This window comes from Pipistrellus kuhlii, unplaced genomic scaffold (assembly GCF_014108245.1).
Source record: "Pipistrellus kuhlii isolate mPipKuh1 unplaced genomic scaffold, mPipKuh1.p scaffold_m20_p_32, whole genome shotgun sequence".
In the NCBI taxonomy this organism is placed as follows: domain Eukaryota; kingdom Metazoa; phylum Chordata; class Mammalia; order Chiroptera; family Vespertilionidae; genus Pipistrellus; species Pipistrellus kuhlii.
Window position 1 is genome coordinate 1,409,405 of NW_023425532.1, and position 25,615 is coordinate 1,435,019.

At 48.6% G+C, this 25,615-nt stretch overlaps 1 protein-coding gene across 1 annotated transcript; it reads right to left on the reverse strand.

Moving 5' to 3' along the window:
• Positions 1-2,450: 2,450 nt before the first annotated feature.
• WAS (WASP actin nucleation promoting factor) lies at positions 2,451-10,671 on the reverse strand. The gene is made up of 12 exons (XM_036460594.2): positions 10,472-10,671; positions 9,968-10,108; positions 8,831-8,917; positions 8,626-8,728; positions 8,472-8,513; positions 8,325-8,378; positions 7,490-7,664; positions 6,539-6,581; positions 6,185-6,338; positions 5,347-5,759; positions 4,994-5,108; positions 2,451-2,743 (listed from the first exon to the last, which is right to left on the reverse strand). The coding sequence occupies exons 1-12, from the start codon at positions 10,601-10,603 to the stop codon at positions 2,688-2,690; spliced, it is 1,515 nt and encodes a 504-aa protein (XP_036316487.1). The 5' UTR covers positions 10,604-10,671; the 3' UTR covers positions 2,451-2,687.
• Positions 10,672-25,615: the final 14,944 nt, after the last annotated feature.

The following is a 25,615-nucleotide window of genomic DNA, read 5'->3' on the forward strand; positions in this document are numbered from 1 at the left end:
CAGATCTGTCCAACAGCCAGCCTGAAGTGTCCCCAGGGCAGCCCTCCTCTACACATCACCAGGCATAGTAACATCCAGAACCGCCCTCCGGCTAGGTGTGATTCCTAGCAATAGTCATCCTCCACCCACAGCCTCCATGGGTCAGGAGTCATCCAGCATGTCAGTCCCTCTGGAGACTTCCGGTCCTCTACACTGTCAGAACCCCAGCCCCAGTCAGTCCCAGGTGGGCTGTAGTTGTTAGCTATTCAGTACTGCACAGCATCAGGAAACCTGTCAGTTCCTGAAATTGCCCCTCTCTTTGTCAGTCCATGAGTTATGTAGTCAACCAAACAGTTATATAGTCAACCTTATAACTGTATAAACTTATATAGTTATAAGGTTACTAGAGCCCAGTGCACAGATTCGTGCACCTGTGGGGTCCCTCGACCTGGCCTGCGGGGATCAGGCTGAAACTGGCTCTCCAACATCCCCCAAGGGGTCCTGGATTGTGAAAGGGCACAGGCCAGGCAGAGAGACCGCACTGGTGCATGATTGGCCGGGGAGGGACCACGGAAGGTTGGCCAGTTGGGGAGGGACCTCGGGAGGACTTCAGGGAGTGTCCGGCCCTTCGCACCCAGTCCCCATCCGCCAGATCCCAGCAGCAAGCTAACCTACCAGCACAGCATCTTCCCCTAGTGGTCAGTGTGCATCATAGTGACTGGTCAAATGGTTGAACAAACGGTTGGACACTTAGCATATTAAGCTTTTATTATATAGGATTCTGTCTGTCAGTCCAGCTGTGAGCTGTTTGGAGAAATGACAGGTTCCATCAGCCCCTGCTTGCTGTAAATGGAACAGTCAACAGCATAAGTCCCACCATACATTCCCCTTCCTTCTCTAATTCCATCTCGAACAGAGTCTGATTTTAGTTCCCTCCCACTCCCTGGAGTCCAAGAGACCCTTCCAATCCATGAGAGTGGTTTAAAGCATGATCTTTTTTTTTTTTTTTTTTTTTTTTTTTTTTTTTTACTTAAAACTTTAAAAAATATGTTACAGGAATTTTAAAAGGGAAAAACTCCCTAGACACAGGCTTCCCTGTTCCTTTCCAGTTTTTTCTGTAGATACATTCCCAAATCAAGCATTCTGGAGGGGAAGCCCTGGAGGAGGAGGAGGAGGAGGAGGAGGAGGAGGAGGAGGAGGAGGAGGAGGGGCAATCCAGTGGGCTCCCAGTAGGAAATTTGTTACATGGTGTGACCCCCATTATACAGATAAGGAAACTGAGACTCAGGTGTGTCATCTTTCCTGGGTTCTACAGCAATCTAGCTGATGGCCTCTTCCATTGCCATTGGCCAGGACTTGCTTTACACGGGGAACTGGGTAGAACCACATTTTAATACTAAGGAGGGAGTCTCTGTTTTCCACTATAAATATAACATAAGCTATACGTGATTTTGGAATAGCCATTGGTAATCCATGAGATTTTATAATAGCTGTCTTAGATCTCTGGAGCCTTGATGGCCTTTGTCTAGTAATTCTTCTGGGTTGCTAGTGAGCATACGGTTTGTGACCACATGATCATCTCTATTCCTGTTATATGGGACTGACTGAAATTACAACTGGATTGAGCAAAAAATGGATTAAGATGATTAAGACTCAAACTTGGGAGGAACTAAGGCAATGGAAGAGCACAAAACATGTGAAATACCTTAAATAAAAATGTAGCCGAGACCGGTTTGGCTCAATGGCTAGAGCGTCGGCTTGGGGACTGAAGGGACCCGGGTTCGATTCCGGTCAAGGGCATGTACCTTAGTTGCGGGCATATCCCCAGTAGGGGGGTGTGCAAGAGGCAGCTGATCGATGACTCTCTCTCATCGATGTTTCTAACTCTCTATCTCTCTCACTTCCTCTCTGTACAAAATCAATAAAATATATTTAAAAAATGTATTAACTTTAAATAATTGTGCCTGTTACAAATAATAAAAACCCTATTGTAGGGGGAAAAAAGAGAGAGGGGGATTCTGCCCATTAGGATCCTGTGTGAGTTGTGTGCATGGAGAGTGGGGAAGTCTAACCGTTGAGAACTCTCTTGATCTAGGGTTGGTTGAACAGTTTTTAAAAAATAAATAGCTGAAACCAGTTTGGCTCAGTGGATAGAGTGCCGGTCTGCAGACTCAGGGGTCCCAGGTTTGATTCTGGTCAAGGGCATGTACCTTGGTTTTGGGCATATACCCGGTGGGGAGTGTGCAGCTGATCGATGTTTCTAGCTCTCTATCCCTCTCCCTTCCTCTCTGTAAAGAATCAATAAAAAATATATTTAAAAAAAAGGGGGGGGGGGACATGTAATACAACTTTCAATAATAAATAAATTAAAAAGTAAATTTAAAAAACAGGATAGAAGGATAGATGAATAAAAGGGACTTTGGGAGAAAAGGACCCAAAATTCCCACATTTGGATTATAAACAAACTGAGATTTAGTGAAACAAAAAGACCATTATTTTATTTTTATTTTTAAATTCTTGACTGAGAACTGAGAATTTTTGTATAAAAAGGGGCTATTGCTAAGGCGACTGGGAGCCGGTCAGAGATTACAGCATTGGAGGGGTTGGGAGAGGAGAAACGGGCCTTGGGGACCCGGAAGCCGGGGGAAGAGGCCATAAGCAGCAGCTGCCAGGGGATCAGGTGCAGACCAGGTGGGGAGGGTGTTGGCCTAGTCGTCCCACTCATCGTCCTCGTCGTCATCTCCGGCCTGGTCCTCCCCTTCGTCTAGAGGGGGACAGAAAGAGCAGAACTCAGATGGGCAGGAGGGTTCACAAGGGATTAAGAAGAAGAGGTTCCTAGGGATTAAGAAGTCAGGACTCAAGACCCTGGGGGCTGAAGTCTCCTGTGAGGAAGTCAAGTCTGGGGCCTGTGCCTTGGCTGAGTGAGGCCCCCTCAGAGGAGAAAGAATTAGGGTTTCCGTTTGGGACAAGATATAGTTGGGGTCTGGGTTCTAGTTGGAGTTTAAGTGAATATTACTGTCAAAAATGTATGGTTAGTTGGCTATTATTGTCATACAAAGGGTTAACATTAACAGGCTTGTCATTTAATGGGGTGAATTTAAATATTATTAGCAAAAGTGGACTAGGTTACTATATTATTGTTTCATAGCAGGTTAATGTTAATATTGTTGACACATAATGGAGTTAATAATAATGTTAACTCCAAAAGATATGGAGTTTATTATAATACTAGTGGCCTGGTGCATGGATTCGTGCACACTGAAAGGAAATTAATTAGAAGAAGTATTTTAATACCGCTATTTGCCTTTTCTTTATAATAGAAGTGTCAGTTGCCATCTCTAAGTTTTACTAACCATTCGCTATAAGCAGAATTTTCTGATCTCATATTTGTTTTAAGAGGCAACTGTCTGAAACGTCCCCAAACACTCCAGTACTTTAACTCATTTGTACTATGGCCAATGGCAAAGCATGTGGCACGACCCTGAGACATTATAGACTTAGCCTTTTACATATATTCTGTCAACGACATGCTTTCTTTTAGCTTCAGAATGTCAACGAAACAACCAAATTCACAATCGACAATGACAGATCAAAGCATACACATGCGATTGGAGCCAGCAAGAGCTTTATGTGTATCACACATGCACAAGTCAACCTTTATTTTTAAATTGCCAGTGTGTGTCATATGTACTGGCCAGTCAATTGGTCGAACAGTGGGACGTATGTACAGTCAGTCACTTAGCCTTTTATATATATATATAGATATAGATAGAAGATTGTCATATAATGGATTCATGCTAATCTTGTGACTATACTCTGGGATGAATGTTAATATTATTGTCCAAATTGAAGTTAATTATATTATTGTCACCTAATAGGTTGAACTCCATATTATCCTCACATAATTGTCATATAACAATATTGTTGACACATTAGGGGATTCCTGTTAACATTATTGCAAAAAGATTGGGTAGTTATAATACTATGGCATAGTTACTGTTAATCTATTAACACATGAAGGTAGGGTGAATAATATTGTCAAAGACGGGGTTCTTTCTAATCTCTCTATATAAAAACCTAAGCAACCTTTATGACCAGTGAACCACTCAACCGGTTGACCAGTAGCTATGATGACACACTGACCACCAGGGGGCAGACACCCAATGCAGGAGCTGCCCCCTGGTGGTCAGTGTGCTCCCACAGCCAACCTCCTGTGGCCGGCCAATCTCCCCTGGTCTCTCCCCCTGGCTGGCCAGCCCTATAGGCCCCGATTGTCGGCCAGTCTGAGGGACCCCACCCATGCACGAATTCTTGCACCAAGCCTCTAATATTATCATAACAGAGTGGGCTAATGTTAACACTACTGAACAAATTGGATTCATGTTAATAATGTGGACATACCTTGTCATTAATGTTAATATTATTGTCAAAGATAGAGTTAATTATACTATTGTTTTTTTTTTGTTTTTTTGTTTTTTTGTTTTTTTTTTTTCTGGTCAGGTATTTTTTTAATTATACTATTGTTACATAATGACAACATCAACATTGTCAAAAAGGAGACTGAGCCCCGCCAGCGTAGCTCAGTTGCTGAGTGTCAACCTATGAACCGGGAAGTCATAGTTTGATCCTTGGTCAGGACACATGCCTGGGTTGTAGGATCGCACCCCATGCATCAGGCAGCCGATAGATGATTCTCTTTCATCATTGATGTTTCTCTCTCTCTCTCTCTCTCTCTCTCTCTCTCTCTCTCTCTCTCTCTCTCTCTCCCTCCCTCCCTCCCTCCCTCCCTCTCTCCCTCTTCCATCCTCTCTGAAATCAATAAAAATATATTTTTTTTTAAAGAGAGATTGATACAAGCTACACCTTATCACTATCATCAACAGATGGGCTGATGCTACTACTAATGAAGACTATTGTTTTTAGGCCAAAACTAGCCATGGAAAGCAGGGTCACTGTCCTGGCAGGTTGGACCCCAGAGAGGGCAGCCCGCAAGTGGCAGGGGGGGCAGACTCACCTGAAGAGTGGATGGCTTTGCTTCTCTTCTGCATCACGTGCATCAGGGCACCCACCAGCCCCTCGGAGCTCTGAGGTGGCGGCTGTAGCGGGGAACTCTCTGAGGCTCCAGGGGTCTGCAGCAAGCAGGGTCCGGCACAGAAGACTCAGGGCCTGTGAGAGCATTGCTCCCCACCCCTTCCAATCCCCTTCAAGACTCTAAGCCCACCTCTCCGCATCAACCTCCCAACCCTGTCACTGAACCCCACAAGCCTGGGACCCCCCTCAGTTTCAGCCCCCATCCTCTAACATCCTTATTTGCACAATACAACCCAGAATCCCAGGCCCCCAGCCCTCCATCCTGCTGGTCCTCACCTTGTTCAGCTGAATTCCCTGCCGGATTTGATCCAAAAGGGCCCCCCGACCTCCAGCAGGGGCCAGCCCCCCCACAGGCCCCAGAGGAGGAGGGCCTGGGGGAGGCATTGGCCCGTCCCCAGAGATGGGTGGTGGTGGTGGAGGAGGTGGTGGTGGTGGTATGGGTGGAGCCCCAGCTCCAGGGAGTGGAGGGGGTGGTGGCCCAGAGCGTCCTGTGGCTGGAGGGGGTGGTGGGGGAGGGCCCCCTCGGCCGGGAGGTGGGGGTCCCCGTGGAGTTGGTGGTGGTGGCGGCGGCACACCTCCCAAAGGTACAGGGGGCAGTGGACCAGAACGACCCTTGCTACTCCCCACAGCTGGGGGCCGGGGGGGCTGGGTCCCTCCTCGGGATGGCGGTGGGGGTGGTGGAAGCGGATCTGAGGGGGGAATAACACATAGCTATTATTATCGTTTTCTTCCAAGCCTGTTTCACTCATTTGTAAAATGGGTACCCGAACCCTAGCCAGTTTCCTTCAGTGGACAGAGCATCAGCCTGTGGACTAAAGGGTCACAGGTTTGATTCTGGTCAAGGGCACATGCCCGGGTTGCGGGCTCAATCCCCAGTGTGAGGCCTGCAGGAGGCAGCCGATCTATGATTCTCTCTCATCATTGATGTTTCCATCTCCTTCTCCCTCTCCCTTCCTCTTGGAAGTCAATAAAAAACATTTTTTTTAAGTGGGTACCCAACTGACCAACTCCCAATTGTAGCAGTAGAGGGGGTTCCAGGAGGACTAAGCGATTACTTTTGGAAATCAGCCACCAGGGATAGAGAAGAAGTGGGTGTCCAGAAAAAGGGACTCACCCTGGCGCCTCATCTCCTGCCGCACAGCTTCCAGCCCGCCCTGGTCCTCAATGAAGTCATAGATGAGTTTGGAGGTCTCAGCATCAGTGAGCTGGGCCTCGCTGATGCCCGCCCTAGAGAACAGGCTCCGCAGATCCGGGTCCAGGTTGTTCACCTGCCCCAGAGGAGAAAGTCAGGGGCAGGAGTGGGGAAATAAGGTGGGGAGGGAAGGGATGGGACTGTCATCGGGTCCACCCCAGAGAGAGAGCTGAGAGGGCTGAGGGAAAGGGAGGGTCTGGAGGTAGGTCTGATCGCTGGACTATGGAAGGATAGGTGGGAGCTGAATAAGGTCCAGGGGACTTTGGAGTTACTCACGTCAAATCCATTCTGGGGGTCCCACCCCACGTGGCTGACATGTCTAGGGGAGGAAAGAAAACCCCAGTGGAGCTCTACTGCCCATCCTTCCCTCCCTTCCTAGTGAAGCCCTCCTGCCCTGTCCTGCCCAGAGGGGCCAGAATTAACAAATGAGACATAAGTGAATGAATGAGAGCAGTAGTTATGGAATTACAAGGGGTCCATAGTTTGTGGTGCCATCTATCCATTTCATCCCTATTTTCACCATCTATCCACCATCCATTTGTCCAACTAGCCATTCCCATTCACCTGTCAGACTGCTGATCCATATTTGTCTCTCCACTTGTCTGCCTACACACATCTGTTTACCCATTTGTCCATCAATCTGTCCTCCCACACACTTGTCCATCCACCTAGCCATCTATCCATGTGCTCACCTTTCCATTCATCACTCATTTGTCTCCATTCAACCACATACTTCTGTTCATTTATCCATTGAACTGTTGATTCATCCATAAATCTGGCCATCTATCCATCCCCGTCTACCTTGTCTGTGAACCAATCAGCCTATAGATCCATCCTTCTATCCCCACTTCCCATTTACCCATCCTCCCATCCATCTAACCACCTATCCATTTATTCTCCTCCTTCTCATTTATTCATTCATCCATATATCTACTCACCCATGTACTCACCCTCCAGCCCACCCAGGTTAAGACTAGGGTACAACATTTAAGGAGGCACTCACTCTCAGTCATGAATTGAACTTGCATGACCCTGAAAAGTTTGCAACCTTGGTGCCTCACTTGTCCTTCCCTAGACCTGGTCTTGCACCCACCCACCCATCCACTCATCTATTCTCCCACCCACCCCCAATCATCCGCCCATCCTTTCATCCACTTAGCTCTTCTGTCCATCTGTTCATCTTCCCCCCTCCCAGGGATCTGTGGCCTGCTGGAGAAAGGTTCTCACTTGAATCCACTAGGTGCACCAATATCAGCCTTTCTGATCTTTTTCTTCCCTGAGCGTTTCTTATCAACTGGGCTTGCGCCAGGTACCGGGAGCCCACGGTATCGTGAACTTGTGATGTCCGGGTTCTGGATGTCCACTGTCCCCATCCCCAGGGACAGTGATGCAGCTGCTGGGCCTGTGGGGAAATAGAGTAACTAAACCACTGACCCACTTACCTACCAACCAAAGCAAGAGAGAGGAAGATAGTTTGGGGAAATCTGTGTGTGTGTGTTTGATGGTCATGGAGGGAGGGAGTGGGGGATCCAAAGAGGGTTTACGGAGAAATGAATGGGTGGTTCCCAAAAACCATTCACACATTCACTGATTCAATTATTTATTCAGTCACCATGCTTATCACTTAAGTATTGATTCATTCATTCACTGGTTTATTAACTAATTAAGTTGTTAAATTATTTGTTCACTCATTCATTCATTCAATAATTCCTTTGCCAATTGAAATTCTACATCACTTTTTCATTTGTTCACTGTTCAGATCATTCACTCACTCACACATTCATTAATTTACTAAATCATCCCTCCATTCATTCATCCACTTATCCACATACCAATTTACCTATGCATTTGTACACCCACCTATACATCTATATACCTATGTACATTTTCATCCTCTCATCAATTCATCCGCTTACTCAACCACCTATCCACCAACAATCCTTCCACACACACTTCCATCCATTCATCCACCCACTCAATCACCCATTATCTCTGCACCCACCGAATTACTCATCCACCGACCCACCTGTCCATTCGGAGACAAGGAAGAATTAGCACTCACCCCCTTGGTCTCCACCTGGGTGCGAGGGCAGGGGCGGAAACCCTCCTCTTCTCTCTGGGAAGATGGAATGGGTAGAAAGCTCTGACCACCTTGCCACAGGTCCCTGTGCTAGCCTCTTATCATCCTTACTTGCACTAGAGGACTCACCTTCATTGACCGGGGCTGGTGGTTGGGGTAGCTGGCGTCTGTCTGTAGAGAGACAGGCAGACTGGGAACCAGAACCATGAGAGGGGCTTCTACAGCTCCCCACTCTTGCATTCACCTCAGCCTGACCTCCTTTCCTCCCCCAAGGCCTCCTCACCTCCACTTTGCCTCTGATTCCTTTTTTGTATCTTCTCCTGCACCAGGGCCTGGAAGGCCTGGGCCTCCTTCTCATCTGCAAAGTTCAGCCCCACCTGGCAGTCCTGCACACACCTTGGGGTCAGCAGCCTTCCAGGACCCCCATACCTTTCCCATATCCCCCCCCAACATCCCAAATGAGGCCCAGAGGTCAGGGGGTCACTTACATCTCCAGCAAAGGTGTGGAAGAAGGAGGTGGGGGTGGAGTAAACCAGCTGTGAGTACAGCTCCTGTTCCCAGAGCAGCAGGCCTGCCTGGAGAGGAGGGGAACACACTGGCACTGAGGCATGCCCTGGGCAGCAGGTCTCTGTTATCTGGGCAGGGAACATGTGTCCAAATGTGGAGCCCCGGGATCTGGTTTGGGTATTTCTAACTCAGCATCAGAGAGTTGGAGGTCTAGGGGTCAAGATGTAAAGGGCTGGGTTACAGTATGGGAGTTGGACACCGTAGTGAGAGATTTGGATTTGGGGTTTGGGGCCCTAGATGTGGGACTTGGGGGCCTGAATTTGAGGATTTTTGTACTCCAGTACTAAGAAACTGAGCCCATTCTAGATCCCATCCCATACCCCACTCTGGAGGCCTTCATTTGGGCAGGCAGGGCTTCAGTATCGGGAGTTGGGGTTGATATATGAGGTTCAGACATACAGACTTGGGAATTTGTGGGGAGGGTTTCAGGCAAGGTATGTGCAATTTGAGGTTTGAACAGGCTTATGGCTTAAGCGTTTAGTTAGTATTTGATGGCTCTGGGATATTGATGAGGGTATGCCGGTTCATCTTTATGGGGTTAGAAGGATGCATTTGGGGTCTATGCCTCGGAAGTCCAGGTTGGGAGCTTGTGGAACAGATTCAGGAATTCTGGGGTCCATGCTATGGGGTTAAAAGGACAGATTTTGGCTTATTCAATAGGTTTGTGGTTTGGGGAATAGGTTTATGACTTAGGGGCTAAATAAACATCTGAGGTTCAGGCATTTTGATGGGGGATTTCTGAGACCCAAAATGTTGATTTAGAGTAGATTTGAGTTTCAGAAAAAAATATAGTGCTTACTTTTGGGGTGGGGGGAGATTATGGAACAGATTAGACTTAGGCAGTATACTAATATCTGGGGGTTACAAACATTGAAATGGAGACTCTAGGGCCAATCATCACAGACTTAGAAAGGCAAACCAGATTTGGCATCCGGATGAAGTCTTTGGTTCTGGGGTCCAGGGGTTCACTATCTGTGGAGAGCTCAGGGCTCGGACCCAGATCTAGGCTTGCAGGTTGAAATGGGTTTGCATATGCAGCGGGGGAGGGCGGGGATCACCTGAAGGCTGTAGAGGCGGATGAAGTAGGACTTCTGGGGGTTGTCCTTCACAAAGCACACCGCCCCACAGTGCTTCTTGGTCCAGCGCTCGGTTCCAGGGGGCATCGCCATGTACAGCTGAATAACTGCGGTGGCCAGTGTCTGGGAGGGGAGAGCAGGGTTCAGTGGAGTCTGGGAGGGGGCAACCAGAGGGTCTGGGAACCAGACTTGGTCCTCCATTGCCCATGGCTGTGGTGGCCCCGAAGGAAGAGCCACAACCAGAGAGAAAGCACAAACACATGAAGATCTTCCTGGGATTGATGAATGGGGGTAAGTGGATTCTAGGAGAGGAGATGATGGAGAGGGAACGAAGGAGAGGAAAAAAGAGTAGGAGGAGACTGGGGAAGATGAGGAGAGGGGAGGAAAGGAGGAGAGAGGGAGGATGCGGAAGAGGAGGAGGAGGCAAATGAGGAGAGGAAGAGGAAAGGGAGAGAGACAAGGAGGGCCAGGAGGTCCCCAGCTCACCCAGCATTTCCTTCCGAGCATCTCGAAGACTCGCTGATTCTCATGGTCTTGGAGGAGGCTGGAGGGTATGTTCTGCTGAACCGCCTGTGCTCCGCGGCCCCCAGGCCTGCCTCCCGCAGGGCCCCCACTCATGGTGCCTCCTGCCCTTGTCCTCTCTGGCTAGGCTCTGGGTGCAGGGTAAGAAGAGGAACTTCCGCAGTGAGCAGGGGAACAGGAAGTACAAAAAACCACAAGGGAAACGGGTCCTCCACAGCTCCCTCCGTGGGCTCCTCCTCCCGAGGGCAGACTTGGACCCTCTGCCCTGAGTTTGGGGTCCGCCTCATTTGACTGGGTAGACCCACCTTTTGGACCAGCCCATGTCCTCTTCCTTCTTTCTTATTCCCTGGGGCCCACCTCCCTCTGACTGGCTGAGATCCTCCTCCCTCTGATTGGCAGCAAGATCCCGGGGAGGCCACTACCACACTTCTGTAAGGCATTCTGCAGTCGGTCATTGAGGACAGTCATGGGGCTGAGTGGCCTCCTCCTTCCCCAAAATGTCCCATTAGCCTAGGAGGCCTGCGGTCCTAGGCCTCTGGTGCTGAAGGATTACTGTGCTGAACGTTTCCTTTCATTACACAGTGAGTGGCAAGTGCCTGGGGTCCCACACTCCTGCTGAGACCCTAACAACCCGGCTCACTTCCCCATCCCTTACCCCTGCCTCCCCGCAGCTCCCAAATTATGTTCTGCTTATCACCCCTCCCCCCTTTTTTAACTTGTTTTTATTGATTTCAGAGAGGAAGGGAGAGAGACAGACAGAGATCAATGATGAGAGAGAATCATGGATCGGCTGCCTCCTGCACGACCCACACTGGGGGTGCCCTCACTGGCAGTCAAACCGTGACCTCCTGGTTCATAGTTAGATGCTCACCCACTGAGCCATGCCGGCCAGGCCATTCGTTCGTTTTAACACTGCTCATTGAACTCTCACTGTGTGTAGAGCATATCTCCAGTATCTGGCACAAACTAGACATTCAATAAACGGAGGATTGAATGAGGGATTAATTTCCAATTGGCCTAGTGTTTTCTGTGTTTTTTCTAAGTGCCTTACTTTAGTAATTCATTTCCTCTTCACAGAGGATACCATGATGTAAGCACAACTGTCCCCTCCATAGGGATGCCGGGGCCCAGAGCTTAGCTAATGTGCCTGAGATCACACAGCTTTGTGGAGCTGAGGTTAATCACACTGAGTGGCCAGATTATTATGATCTCTGAACGCATAATAATCTGGCCACTTGGTGTATATCCTATATAATAAAAGGCTAATATGCAAATTGTCCCCTCAACCAAGAGTTTGACCAGCAGGCAGGCAGGCAGGAGAAAAGCCCATGTCCCCTCCCCCTGGCCAGGCTGACCGAACCCCACCCATGCATGAATTCATGCACTGGGCCTCCAATACACACAGATTCACACACACACACACACACACACACACACACACACACTGAGTGGTCAGATTAGTATGCATTAGGAGATCATAATAATCTGGCCACTCAGTGTATGTGAGCTCCTAAATTGTTAAGTGCCACATTGGGGCTGAAAAAAAAATGCCTCTGCTCCTTCTCTGTGTCTTTGATTCTCCACCTTCCTGCTCTTTTTTTTTTTTTTTTTAAATACATGTTTTTATTGATTTCAGGGAGAGGGAGAGAGGGATAGAAACATCAATGATGAAGAGAATCATTGATTGGCTGCTTCCTGCACACCCCACACTGGGGATTGAGCCCACAACACGGGCATGTGCCCTTGACCGGAAATCGAACTGTGACCTCCTGGTTCACAGTTGGATGCTCAACCACTGAGCCATGCTGGCCAGACCCTGTCTGTCTTATTCATTGCCGAGTCCCCACCACCCTAGCATAGGACCCTGCATGCAGAAGCTCAACCAGTATTTTTTGAATAACCATCATACAGTCTAGATTTCTACGCTGTAACTTACTGTCCTCCTCCCACAGGCTTCCCCTGCCATCTCTTCACCCCCACACCTGGGGAAAAGGGGAGAGAAAAACAGAGAAGTCCACACTGTTCACTGACGCTACAGCAAATGGGTGCTTTAGGGCCCCTCAGGGGAGGTGCAATTGCTAGCCCTGGTCAGTGAAGTGAGGACACAGTGTGCACAGGAAGCAGAGACACCTGAAGAAATAAGAATTTCTCAATGGTTAGAACCACCGATTCTGGAGCCCGCCAGCCTGGCGCTGGCACTTACCAGCTGCTTAGTCTGATAACCTCTCATGCCTCAGTGCTCTCACCCATAAAGTGAAGATAGTAATAGCAGTTAAGGTTGTTGTGAAGAATAAATGAGATAATTCATGTACAGTGATCAGCACAGAGCTTAATATGTTATAATTCTGTATTGTTGTTTTCATGAAATAGCTAAATTGGATAAATGAATTATCATCCCTTCAGCCTAGCATTTCCCATGTCTCTCCTCACTCTCTATCAGACTGTCAGGTCCCACCACCACTGGCGGTCAGTCAGAGACCCAGAACACATGGCCGCTTCCTGCTGCTCTTTCTCTACCTCTCCCTGCTGCAGAGCCCACCTGAGATCTCTTCCGTGGACCCACCCATGCAGTCCTCCAGGACCGTGACATGTTCCTGGAGCCCTCCTGGCCAACCTCAGAGGTCTCACCGTCATGTTTCCCACCCTCCCCCTGCTCCATCACCACTTGCACAAGAAATCACTATGCCAGCCAGCTGTCCTTCCCTTCTAGACCTGCGGCTGCTAGCCAGGGAACCAGAGGTCCTCTCCCAGTCCCTGCACTGCCCACACCCTCAAGGTCACCACCAACTCTGTCTACATGGGTCTTCTCTATGGCCCTGCACCCCAATCTATGTGACCCTGTTACAGAAAACCTAAGAAGAACAAAGCAATACTTAGAGAGATGGAGTTACATTTATTACACGTGGGACCAGAGGAAAATGTGCCTCAAATTCTGGGCCCCAACATGCAGGAATTCTCCCCATTTATATTATCCTACCCTCTTTGCTTCCCAAATATGGAGTGTTTCCGGCCCCCTTTTGCAAGTTCTTAAAGAGCCAGTGTGTACTGGGGCCTTGAGACCTCAACCAGAGGCCTGGCCTGGCGCCAGCACTGACAACCTTAGCTGGGGAAGGTTAAATCCACAGGAGCCAAATAGCAGGGTTAAAATTTCCAACAGCAGTTTTCATACAAGATGGATGCTTCAACCCAAGTGTCCATTCCCCAGCCTGTGACACCAGAAGTGTCCACAGCCATGTGTGACCCTAAGAGTATCTACTCCCCAATGTGTGTGACCCCATGAGAGCCCAAACCCCTGTGCGTATGACTCAAGGATGTCCACTTCCCAGTCTGTAGGTCTCAAGGGCTGCCCACACCCTTGACTTTGTGATCCCAGGAATGTTGTTTCTGTTTTCCAAAATAAAAAGTGTTATTAATTTTGATGTCTTTGAAGAACCCGGGGTGGGGAGAGGGAAAAGGAGGGGAGAAATCACTATTCCCACATTTCAGCCCCGGGCCCGGAAACCAAAGGGCTGCTCCTGCAGGCAGTGCAGGCCCAGAGGCCAAACCAGTCCTGGCACCTGCTTAAAGCAGCCCAGCCCTGGGTTTGGCTCGTAGGGAGTCTCTGGCTGCCTCAGTTTGGAGAGTCCAGGCCCTGACTAGGGATGAGATCAGGAGTCAAGTGAAGAAATCTGGGCCACTCAGTTTTGGTGCTCTGGCTACGGCAGCCAGAGGTCAGAGTTCAGATATGGAAGCCAAAGCCACTCAGTTCTGTGGCTATAGCGCTCCTCAGCAGGGGCAGGCAAATCACCCGGAGCCCATGTGGGCATGCCACTCTCAGGAGCCCTAGCAAGGAATGTTCTGGGCTGCCCTGGGGACGGTGGGTGGTGAGACATTGGTGCTGATATCTGGGCTAAGACTGAGGTCTAGGGGTGCCTAAGATTTGGGGGTGCTCCACCTCGGGTCCCCCCCAACCCCTTCCCACCCCCCTGGCTTCACTTCCCACTGGGACACTCAGAACAGAGACCAGGGCCAGGGGGCCAGGGACCCTCAATGGAGGCGGGCGAAGTGGGGGGATGGAGGGAGTTCAGGCAGAGTAGGGGGCTGTCACTGTGCAGAGAGGGGCACCCATCACCAGAACTGCTGAGAGGGCCTGGGGCCCCAGCCAGTGCCTGGAGGGAGGGATTGTTCTCAGGTGTGGGGTGTGCCAAGGGGGTATCATTGCTGAAGGAGGTCAAGCCACCGCTCCCACCGCAGTCGGAGCGGTCTCCTTTAAGGCCACCATTGCAGCCGGCACCGCCGCCCTTACGAGGCCTCTGCCAGCAGTGCATGCGTCGGGGACAATGGCGCCCAGGTTGACAGGGCCACCCCACCAAGCCCGCGCCCCAGGAGCGTTACCGCTGCCGCCTGGACCGCACCACAGCGGACAGGGGGGGGGGACGCAAAATGGAACAGTCCGCCCCGGATCCCAGCGCGGGGGAGGGGCGGCCATATTGCAAAGACCATTTATTTGCGGGGGAGGAATACGACGGCCGCCTCCTCCCCTCATGGACAGGGGACTGCCGAAATCCCGGCGGCCCCCCGACCCTCCTTCCCATCTCCCCGACCCCGCCCGCCTGGGCGAGCCCGATTCTCGGGTCGCGCCGGCCTCTCTCTCATCCGCCATTTTAACCACCGCCCCGCCCCGCGAGATTGCTGTCCGGGCACCAGAGCTGACAAGCGCCATCGTGGGCTCTGATTGGTCCACGGCCACATTCTAGTCCCTCCCTCTCTCTGAAGCTACGGGGCCTGGGAGAATAACGTAGCCCCGCCTTCGCTCCCTTGCGCCAGGCTCCCATTGGTCACGCGGTCTGGGCATGCGCAGTGGCTGCCGGCGGGACTTTGGGTACTCGGGGTGGTGGGTGAGATTGTTCCCCTGGAAGGGGCAGAAGTGCTGCTAGCTGCTGGGAGTTAGTGACATCGCACGCAGGCTGGGCGGTCCAGTCATCAACTCTGTGACAAGCCCAGTAGGGTTTTCGCGCCTGCACCTGATGGTTGCTTTATCCTTCAGTTGACTCAAAACAAAAAGTGTCCTTTGAATTTGAGTTTCAGGAAAATTCTCCTATATAGTATATAGAAGCTATAATAATAAAATTAAATCCTGGCGCAGTAGCGCAGGCACATTGGGGTGTCTAGCTTTCCCATAAATAAAAAAGTGGACATCTCGAGGTCTTTGAATTAAATGCACTAAAAGTGACTAATGTTACTCCTGATTACAAAATATACAGCGGTTAAAAGCCCTCACGGTGAGGCCTTTGACAAAGTGTGTTTAAAAGAACAAGCCCTTTGCCCTAGCTGGTTTGGCTCAGTGGATAGAGCGTCAGCCTGTGGACTGGAGGGTCCCGGATTCGATTCCTGGTCAGGGCACATGCCCAGGTTGCGGGTTCGATCCCCAATGTAGAGCGTGCAGGAGGCAGCTGATCCATGTTTCTATCTCTCCCTCTCCCTTTCTGAAAGCAATAAAAACATATTTAAAAATAAATGCCCAAAGCACTTCTAGTATGAAACATTGACATAATGTGAGCTATACAAGATCATTCTTTTCCAACGCATTTATTTCAGTTCAGTTCAGGGTCTCAGGTGGCCCTATCCCTACAGCTCCGAATGCAAAGAGGGACCCAACCCTGGAGAGGACATCCCCCCACGGCAGGACACTCACCCCCACACCACGCTCACTCAGACTGGGGCAATGGAGATGCCACAGCTTACTCCACAGCTCTGGGAGTCCCGGGAGAAATCCTATGCAGACATGGGAGAACCTGCAAACTCCACACAAATTTTAATACAAAATTTAAAAGGCTTATAAATAATAAAATAAGCAATTTTAATGTTTTTTTCTCTCTAGGTCTTTTTTTAAATTTTTATTTTAGAGAGGAAAGGAGAGGGAGAAATAGAAACATCAATGAGAGAGAATCATTGATTAGCTGCCTCATGCACGCCCCCTACTGGGGATCGAGACCCCAATCTGGGCTCCAACCCTGACTGGGAATCAAAACATGATCTGCTTCATAGGTCGACATTCAACCACTGAGCCACACTGGCTAGCCAAAATGGCCTATTTTAATATATTTCAGACCATTTCAATATATGTAGGACCCTAAACCCCAAATCTTATTAAAACAAACAAACAAAAAACAAAACAAAACAAAAAAAACCAGGAAGCTGCTGCTGGTGACAGGAGGTGATAAACCAATCAGAGCACCATCAGCCATGCCTTCCCCAGCCTTTAGCGATTTCTTTAGTGCATCCCTGCATCCACGAATTGGAACTCTCGGGATCAACTTCCCTTGTGTTCTAATATATAATTTGCAAAACAAAATTATTTGGCCTCTGATGGCCTGCATCTGTAGTAAACACTTACTGGTTTGGTTAGCTGTCATCAATAGTGGAATTCTTTATTATTATTATTATTATTATTATTATTATTTCTTTCTTTGGGAATGTATTGTTTATTTTTTATTAAATCTTTATTGTTAAGAGTATTACATATGTCCTCCTATTTTCCCCATTTACCCCATCAAGCCTGCTCCCACCCCCCACGCCAGGCCTCTGTCACCCTATTGTCTGTGTAATAGCGTAACTTTTTTTTTATTTTCCTTTTAATTGAAAACTTTTGTGTTTTTTGTTTTTTTTAAATCCTCATCCAAGGATATTTTTTTCCCCATTGATCTTTAGAGAGAGTGGAAGGGAGAGGGAGAGAAGAGAGAAACACCTATTTGAGAGACACATCGACTGGTTTCCGCACACCCCCAACCAGGGCCTTGATATGCCCTTGATCGGAATCGAACCCTGAACCCTTCAGTGCGCAGGCTGATGCTTTATCCACTGAGCCAAACCGTCCAGGGTATAATAGCATAACTCTTTTTTAAAAAAAATATTTTTTTATTGATTTCAGAGAGGAAGGGAGAGGGAGGGGGAGAGAGAAACATCAATGATGAGAGGGAATCATCGGCTGGCTGCCACCTGCATGCCTCACACTGGGGACCAAACCCACAACCCAGGCATGTGCCTTTGACCGGAATCGAACCTGGGACCCTTCAGTCCACAGGCCGACGCTCTATCCACTGAGCCAAATCGGCCAGGGCAGCAGAACTTTTTATGCCTTCCTAGTCCACTAAGTCTAATCTACTCAGTTTGCAAAGCCAAGGTGAGTTGGATCTAAAGCTGGATATTTGCCCCAAAACACTTCCTTGCTTTAAGACTTGTGTGCCGGGACAGGGCCGTGAGACCATATCTTAAGGCCTGGCCTGGCACCAGCACTGACAACTCTGTCTGGGGCATAGTTTATGGCTTCTCTGGAATGAGAGTAGTCTTATCTTTCCCCTATTATTTAAGCAAGCAAGCATTTACAGAAGCCAAGAAAGCAGGGTTAAAATTTCAAACAGCAGTTTTTACCCAAGATGGAGGTTACTGTGCTTCAGAATGATTGAAGTATCGCTACACCATCCGATTACCAGCATTCTTCCAGATGCTATATATACGGTCTCTCCTTTGACCATCAGAACAAATGCATGAAGAAGCTACTTTTGTCCCCATTTTACTACTGAGGAAACTGAAATCCAGAGAATTTAGGTGACCAGCCTGATCAAGGCCACACAACCGGCACAGATAAAGCTGAGCACTATGTACTCTGAAATTTTGCCCCGCAGCTGCCCGTCCCTTCATCTCACTCACCTATCAAACTCCTGTTCATGCTTCTGATCTTAGCTGAGACCTCGCTTTCCCTGGGACTTGTACCTTGACACCCTGAGTTTGGGTTCTGTGCCTCTCATGTATGTTCCCACGGCCCCTTGAACTTACCCATCACATTTACTGCACTCATGTATCCCTCCTCTGTAATTACTACACTGCCAGCCTTACTTCCCAATTTCAGGTGTATAGCCAGTCAGGAAAGAGCTGTTGGAACGCATGAAGAGACATTTGCCATCCCTGATCATCAGGGAAATGCAAACCAAATGACATGATATATCACTTCACATCTGTTAAAATGGCTATTATCAAAAAGACAAGCCCTAGCTGGTTTTGCTCAGTGGATAGAGCTTCAGACTGCGGAATGAAGGGTCCCAGGTTCGATTCCAGCCAAGGGCAAATGCCTGGGTTGCAGGCTCGATCCTCAGTAGGGGATGTGCAGGAGACAGCCTATGAATGATTCTCTCTCATCATTGATGTTTCTATCCCTCCCTCTCCGTTCTCTGAAATCAATAAAAAATGTTTTTAAAAAACAACAAAAGAAAGAAATAGCAGTTGAAAGAGTGACTAAATGAACGCGTGACCTGCATTCCAAAGGTTTCCACCACCTCCCAGCGTGCCCATCACAGCAGCGCCTCCTTGTTTAGAGCTGGCCGGGCCGGGCCCCCTGGGGTGGGGCACCGGGACAGAAATGAATGGGTCCCACCTGGTGGGCTAACTGCTAATTAGGGAGACAATGCGGAGAACAACGGGGGGAAATGCAGGGTGGTGGGGAAAACGGGGGCGGAGGGAGGGCTCAGAGGGCAGGAAAATAAGCCAGCGTTAAGGGAGATGAGGCAAACAACGCTTGGTTTTCCAGATGAGTTTCTCAATTCAAATATGTCTGAGGAGAATTACCTGAATATACATTGTGAACTGACACCTTTAGAGAATGAGTGGGTGGAGATAATGAACCAAGGACCTTGCATGCTTGTATGCATCGCCCATGGGCACAGACAATGGGGCGGTGAGGGCTGGGGTGGGGGTGGCAGTGGGCTGGAGGGGGCCAGTGGGGGGGGGGGGAAGAGGACTTATGTAATACTTTCAACAATAAAGATTTTTTTTTTTTTTAAAGAAACTGGCATCCTTAGAGTCAGATGCTGACAAATGGAATAAACACACACTTTTGCCTGTGAGTGAGTTAGTATACAAGTGGACATTATTACAAGCAGATTATGTGCCAGCAATTCCAGGGCATTTCGCTCGTCCCTTTGTCCCCTCCTCAAGCCCAGAGCGTGCCCTCCTCAGCCATATGTTCCCTTCCCTCCAGACTCCCAGGCCCCGTCCTTGCTCAGCCGGTTCTCTGGACAGTACAAGGCTGAACTCCCAAGAAGTATGAGACTGTAGAGTGACTCATATTTCTGTGCTCCCTCCACAGTGCTCGGGTCAGATCAAGAAAAAGGTAGTCTGGCCAGCGTGGCTCAGTGGTTGAGCATCAACCTATAGGCCAACCAGGAGGTCATGGTCCGATTCCCGGTCAGGGCTCATGCCCGGGTTGTGGGCTTGATTCCATTCCTCGTGTGGGGTGTGCAGGAGGCAGCCGATCCGTGATTCTCTCTCATCACTGATGTTTCTATTCTCCTTCTTCTTGGAAATCAATAAAAAAATATGTTTTAAGCCGAAACCGGTTTGGCTCAGTGGATAGAGCATCAGCCTGTGGACTGAAGGGTCCTGGGTTCGATTCCGGTCAAGGGCATGTACTGGTACATTGGTTACGGGCACATCTCCGGTGGGGGGGGGGTGCAGGAGGCAACTGGTCAATGATTCTCTCTCATCGACGTTTCTAGCTGTCTGTCCCTCTCCCTTCCTCTCTGTAAAAATTCAATTAAAAAAATATATTTTTAAATATATGTTTTAAAAAAGAGCCCTAGCTGGTTTGGCTCAGTGGATAGAGCATCAGCCTGAGGACTGAAGGGTTCCAGGTTCGATTCCGGTCAAGGGCATGTACCTTGGTTGCGAGCACATCCCCAGTAGGGGGTCTGCAGGAGGCAACTCATCGATGTTTCTAATTCTTTATCCCTCTCCCTTCCTCTCTGTAAAAAATCAATAAAATATATATTTTTAAAGATAGAGGTATATATGTGTGTGATATGTAATGTACTGCTTCCTTATCAATAAGTTCAGCAATCTGCCTGTCCCTCAGAGCCTAATGCAGAATGCCCTGGTCTGATAGCTTCGGGTTTCACTGTTACAGGTAGACAACACCAGCTCCAGGCAAATACCACATCTGCCGTCACCTGCCGGGTAGCCCCAGGCAGGTGGAGGAACCGAAGGAATGTTTACAGGGAGCAGAACTAGAACTTCCAGGAGAGGTTTCTGTTGCAGAATTTGGGAAATGTGCAGAGTTTAATCCTTTATGCTCTTTTTGTGATCCTGAGAGGAAGAGGGCTCTCCTATTTTTATTCTGCTTCTCCCTGTGTAATAGATCTTTGTTTCTTTGCTAATAAGAATAGATAACCGAAACCAGTTTGGCTCAGTGGGTAGAACGTCGGTCTGCGGGCAGAAGGGTCCCGAGTTCGATTCCGGTCAAGGGCATGTACCTGGGTTGCGGGCACATCCCCAGTGGGGGTGTGCAGGAGGCAGCTGGTTGATGATTCTCTCTCATTGATGTTTCTAACTATCCCTCTCTTTTCCTCTCTGTAAAAAATCAATAAAATATATATTTTTTAAAAAAAACAAAACAAATAAAAAAGAAAAAATAGATAGTATATTTTTAATTAGAGAAAATAAAAGCAGTCTTGGCACATTGCTTCAACATTGCAACTCCAAAGCCAAATGATGGGAATGGGAGAAAATTCCCTGAGTCAGTTATGAAATTCTTAGGACTGATGAAATAGGGGCAAGGACTGATAACATATTTGCTGTCCAAAGCTGTTCTAACATACAGGAAAGTCAGATAACGGAGGGATTGAGGCTCTGGATGTGGGATTGGTCAGTTTGCAGATCAAAAGCATTGCTCAAGGTCGGATGTGTTGTTTGCTATCTCTGGGAATGAGCTGGCCTCGGGAGAGGAGTCTCCAGGATTAGCGAGGCTCCAGAATGTCCAACAGAAACCATAAAACACAGGGAAAAATGTAAAAAATGAGTAACACATAACTTGGTCACAGAAGAGTAAAGTGATTTGTGCAGAGACCTCAGATGTCTCAACTTCAGTTTGAAAGGGGAATGTGGGGGTTAAAAGAGGACAGGTGTAGGAAATGTTGGAAATTAGGGGGTCCATGGAGGAAGCACAGGGCTGGGGAGCAGCAGAAGGTAAATTCTCACAGAATGGGGGAGCTGGGAACAGCAAAAGTCTATTCACAAAATAAAGGGAAAGAAGCCCTTCCTGCAGAAGGAGAAGAAAGCCCAAAGGGAATTGGGGGACAACAAGGAAGGGGGGGAGAACCTCACTCACATGTCTCCTGTGAGGTTCAACTTTTTAAAAATATTTTTATTGTTTAAAGTATTACATATAGTAGTACATATATCTCCCCCGCAATGAGCTTCCCAGCCTCCCCCATCCCTTGTCGCACGCTCTCACCCCCCCCCCCCCAGTGTCCTGTGCCCATTGGTGTGTTTATAAATGATAATATGCATGCATACATGTCCTTTGGTTGATCTATTTCCCTCCCTCTCCAACGCTCCCAGCCCTCCCGCTGTCATGTGACAGTCTGTTCGGTGCTTTAATGCCTCTGTACCTATCTTTTTATTCATCAGGTTATAATGTTCTCGAGGTTCCACTTTGGAGCCCAGGAGTTACTATAGTAACCGGGCTAAGGGAATAGTGACCAATCAGAGGGGATATCAAGGCCCCAGGATCTGCAGCCACAGGGAAAAGGTACTCAGCGGGACCCTCTCCCCCTCCCATTCTGGGGGAGTCTTTCCTCTCCCTTCAGTCCGCAGACCGACACTATCCACTGAGCCAAACCGGCTAGGGCTCCACCATTCCTTTTCACTCATGTCTCCGACACTCAACAAACTATACCTTTTGTTCTCATCAAAACATCTAAATATTGAAATTAGTATTAAACAATTATATAACAAATGTTTCAAGACCTGCTTTAAATCTCTTACATATAGCCCTATGGGGTAAACACTATTATTATCCCCATTTTATTTTGCATTTGTAAAAAACATATTTTATTGTCCTACCAGGGTAGCTCAGTGGTTGAGCGTCAACTCATGATCTAAGAGGTCCCTGGTTCGATTACCGTCAGGGCACATGCCCGGGTTGTGGGCTTGATCCCCAGTAAGGGGTGTGCAGAAGGCAGCTGATCGATGATGTTTATCATGGATGTTTCTATCTCTCCCTTCCTCTCTCCTTAAAGATCAATAAAAACGTATTAAAAAAAATAAACTGTGATACATCGAGACAAGGACACCGTATTCAGTGAAGAAGGAAATGAATCATCAAGCTAGGAAAAGACGTAAACACACATTACTACGTGAAAGAAGCCGATCTGAAAAGGCTACCTCCTGTCTGACTCCAACGATATGACAATTATGGGGGAAAAAAAGCGAAACTATGGAGACAGTAAGAACATCAGTGGTTGCCAGGGGTTACAGAGGAGCGAGGGACGAACAGGCAGAGCACAGGGGATTTTCAGGGCAGGGGAGATGCTATAATTATGGATACGTGTCATGATGTATTTGTCCAAATCCATAGAATGAACCCTGATGTGAACCATGGACTTCGGATGAGAATGATGTGTCAGTGTTGGTTCATTGATCGGAACAAACATACCACTCTGGTGCAGGTGTTGGGGGTGGGGGCAGTACAGGGAGAATATGGGGACCCTCTACAATTTCTGCTCAATTTTGCTGTGTACCAAAAACTGCTCTTAAAAAGCCTATTTTATAAAAGATTCCAAACGACCATTTTATAGTCATTTTAGGCATATTGGCAATCTGAGATGACACACAAGGTTATGTTTACAAATAAGATTATGCTTATGATCAATCAAAAACTGATTTGTCGCCAACTGCTCTCTCCAGAAATCTTCTAAACTGTTCATTTGTGAGCACTGACCAAGCTGAATGACAATGCAACGCAGTGAAAAACACTTTTCATCCGTCCTTTCAGACAGAGGAGAGCAATTCTCAAATCGTCTTTGATGGTATTTGTGTGACACCATTAATTCTTGTCACTCAGCGTTTTTTTCTCCCAGCGCTTTGCATGGGAAAAGAGGAGGAACAAAGAGAACCCCAGGCTGGCCCCAGAGGCTCCTGGGCCTTCTGTGAAATCAATGGCTTCCTAATTGGGCCACAGGTGGGGAGGAGCCCCCCTGCCTCCCCTGCCTCCCTGCCCCCCGCTGCTCCCGGCCCCTCTTCCTGCGGCTTCACCTGCCCCCCCCCTCCCCGCTGCTCCCCCAGCCCCCTTCCTGCTGCTTCATCGCCCCCGCCCTGCTCCCTGCTGCTTCACCTTCCTCCCCCTGCCCCCCTGCTTCCCTGATCCCCCCGGCCCCCCACCGTCTCCCTGGCTCCCCGCTGCTGCCTGTCGCTCCACCTGCCTCCAGGCCCCCCTGCTTCCCGCCTTTCCTCTCGGCCCTCTGGGCAGCTCTGCGCCAAGGAGAGATCCCTACTGCCACCTTGCGGGGAAGTGAGGAACCGAAGTCAACGTTGGATTCTGGTCCAGGGAAAGCGTCGGATGTTGCTGATGATACAGCCTTTTAATGAATTTCTTTACTACGCACTTGGCATGTGTTTGCAATGTTCACGGTAGAAATAGCATCCCTCTGGCCTTTAGCACCAAATTCTACCGCCTTGGTTCGGCCGCGGTTCTCCAGGGATTCCCAAGGGACTAGAAATTGTTTTGGATTTTTTTAAAATTATTTTATTGATTTTTTTTACAGAGAGTAAGGGAGAGGGAGAGTTAAAAACATTGATCAGCTGCCTCCTGCATCCCCTCCACTGGGGATATGCCCGCAACCAATGTACATGCCTTTGACCGGAATCGAACCCTGGACCTTTCAGTCCGCAGGCCGAAGCTCTATCTACTGAGCCACACCAGTTAGGGCTAACTTTGGGATATCTTCTGAGGGAAGTAGGGAACAAAGGTTGTGGGCTAGATCCCAAGTGTGTGTGTGGGGGGGGGGGGTACAGGAGGCAGCCGATCAATGATTTTCTCTCATCGCTGATGTTTCTATCTCTCTCTTCTTTCCCTTCCTCTCTGAAATAAATAATTTTTCAAGCCAAGAAAATGAAACACTTCTTTATATATGATTTTTAGAGAGGGGTGAAGAGAAACATCATTGATCAGCAGCCTCCTGCACACACTATGCAAGGGATTAAGCCCACAACCGGGCATGTGCCCTGACAGGGAATTGATCATTTGACCTCTTGGTTCCTGGGTGGACTCTCAACTACTGAGCCACACTGGCTGGGCTGAAATACTTCTTTTGCAAAGATTCCTAGGAAAGCTCGTCCGAACTGTAAGAACTGGTCCATGAGGAAGTCAACAGTCTTTAATTCAGGGATAAGGTGGCAGCAGCAACATCTCCCCGTCCTCTGTTCTCATCTCATCTGTGGCATGAGAGTGAACCCTGGGCTTATCTGCAGGTCACAAAACTCTGGTTGTTATTGCTGAGGCCGCTGAGGCAAGATAAAGCCTGTCCCACTCTCCCACTCTCCTGGTTCTTGCCTAGGGCTGCATTTTTATTTTTAAATTAGAGGCCTGGTGCCGAGACCGGTTTGGCTCAGTGGATAGAGCGTTGGCTTGCGGACTGAAAGGTCCCGGGTTCGATTCTGGTCAAGGGCATGTACCTTGGTTGCGGGCACATCCCCAGTGGGGGGTGTGCAAGAGGCAGCTGGTCGGTGTTTCTCTCTCATCGACGTTTCTAACTCTCTATCTCTCTTAATTCCTTTCTGTGTAAAATTAATAAAATATATTTAAAAAAAAAAAATTAGAGGCCTGGTGCATGCGGGTGGGGAGGGGTGTCCCTCAGCCCAGCTTGCACCCTCTCCATCGGGACATCCCTCTCTTGATCTAGGACCCCTGGCTCCTAACCACTCGCCTGCCTGCCTGCCTGATGCCTCTAACAGTTCCCTGCTGACTTGATCACTCCTAACCGCCACCATAGCTTTGTCCAGAGGGACATCCAGAAGATGTCCAGTCAAATTAGCATATTATCCTTTTATTCGTATAGATTGTGAAATATGCATTCACAAGTTATTGTTACTGGAAAACTGCATATAATGTAACAGTGCATGCAGAAGTGAAAAAGTATAATCCAAAATGATATGTTAGGTCTGATCAGATCATTGAATCAATACCCCTCCCCTGGGAACTGACCTTTAGGCCACTTCACAAGGGACATTCCCTTTCGCTGAGACCGCATTCCACTGGCTAAGACCACATTCCACTTGCTAAGACCATTATCTCTCCCC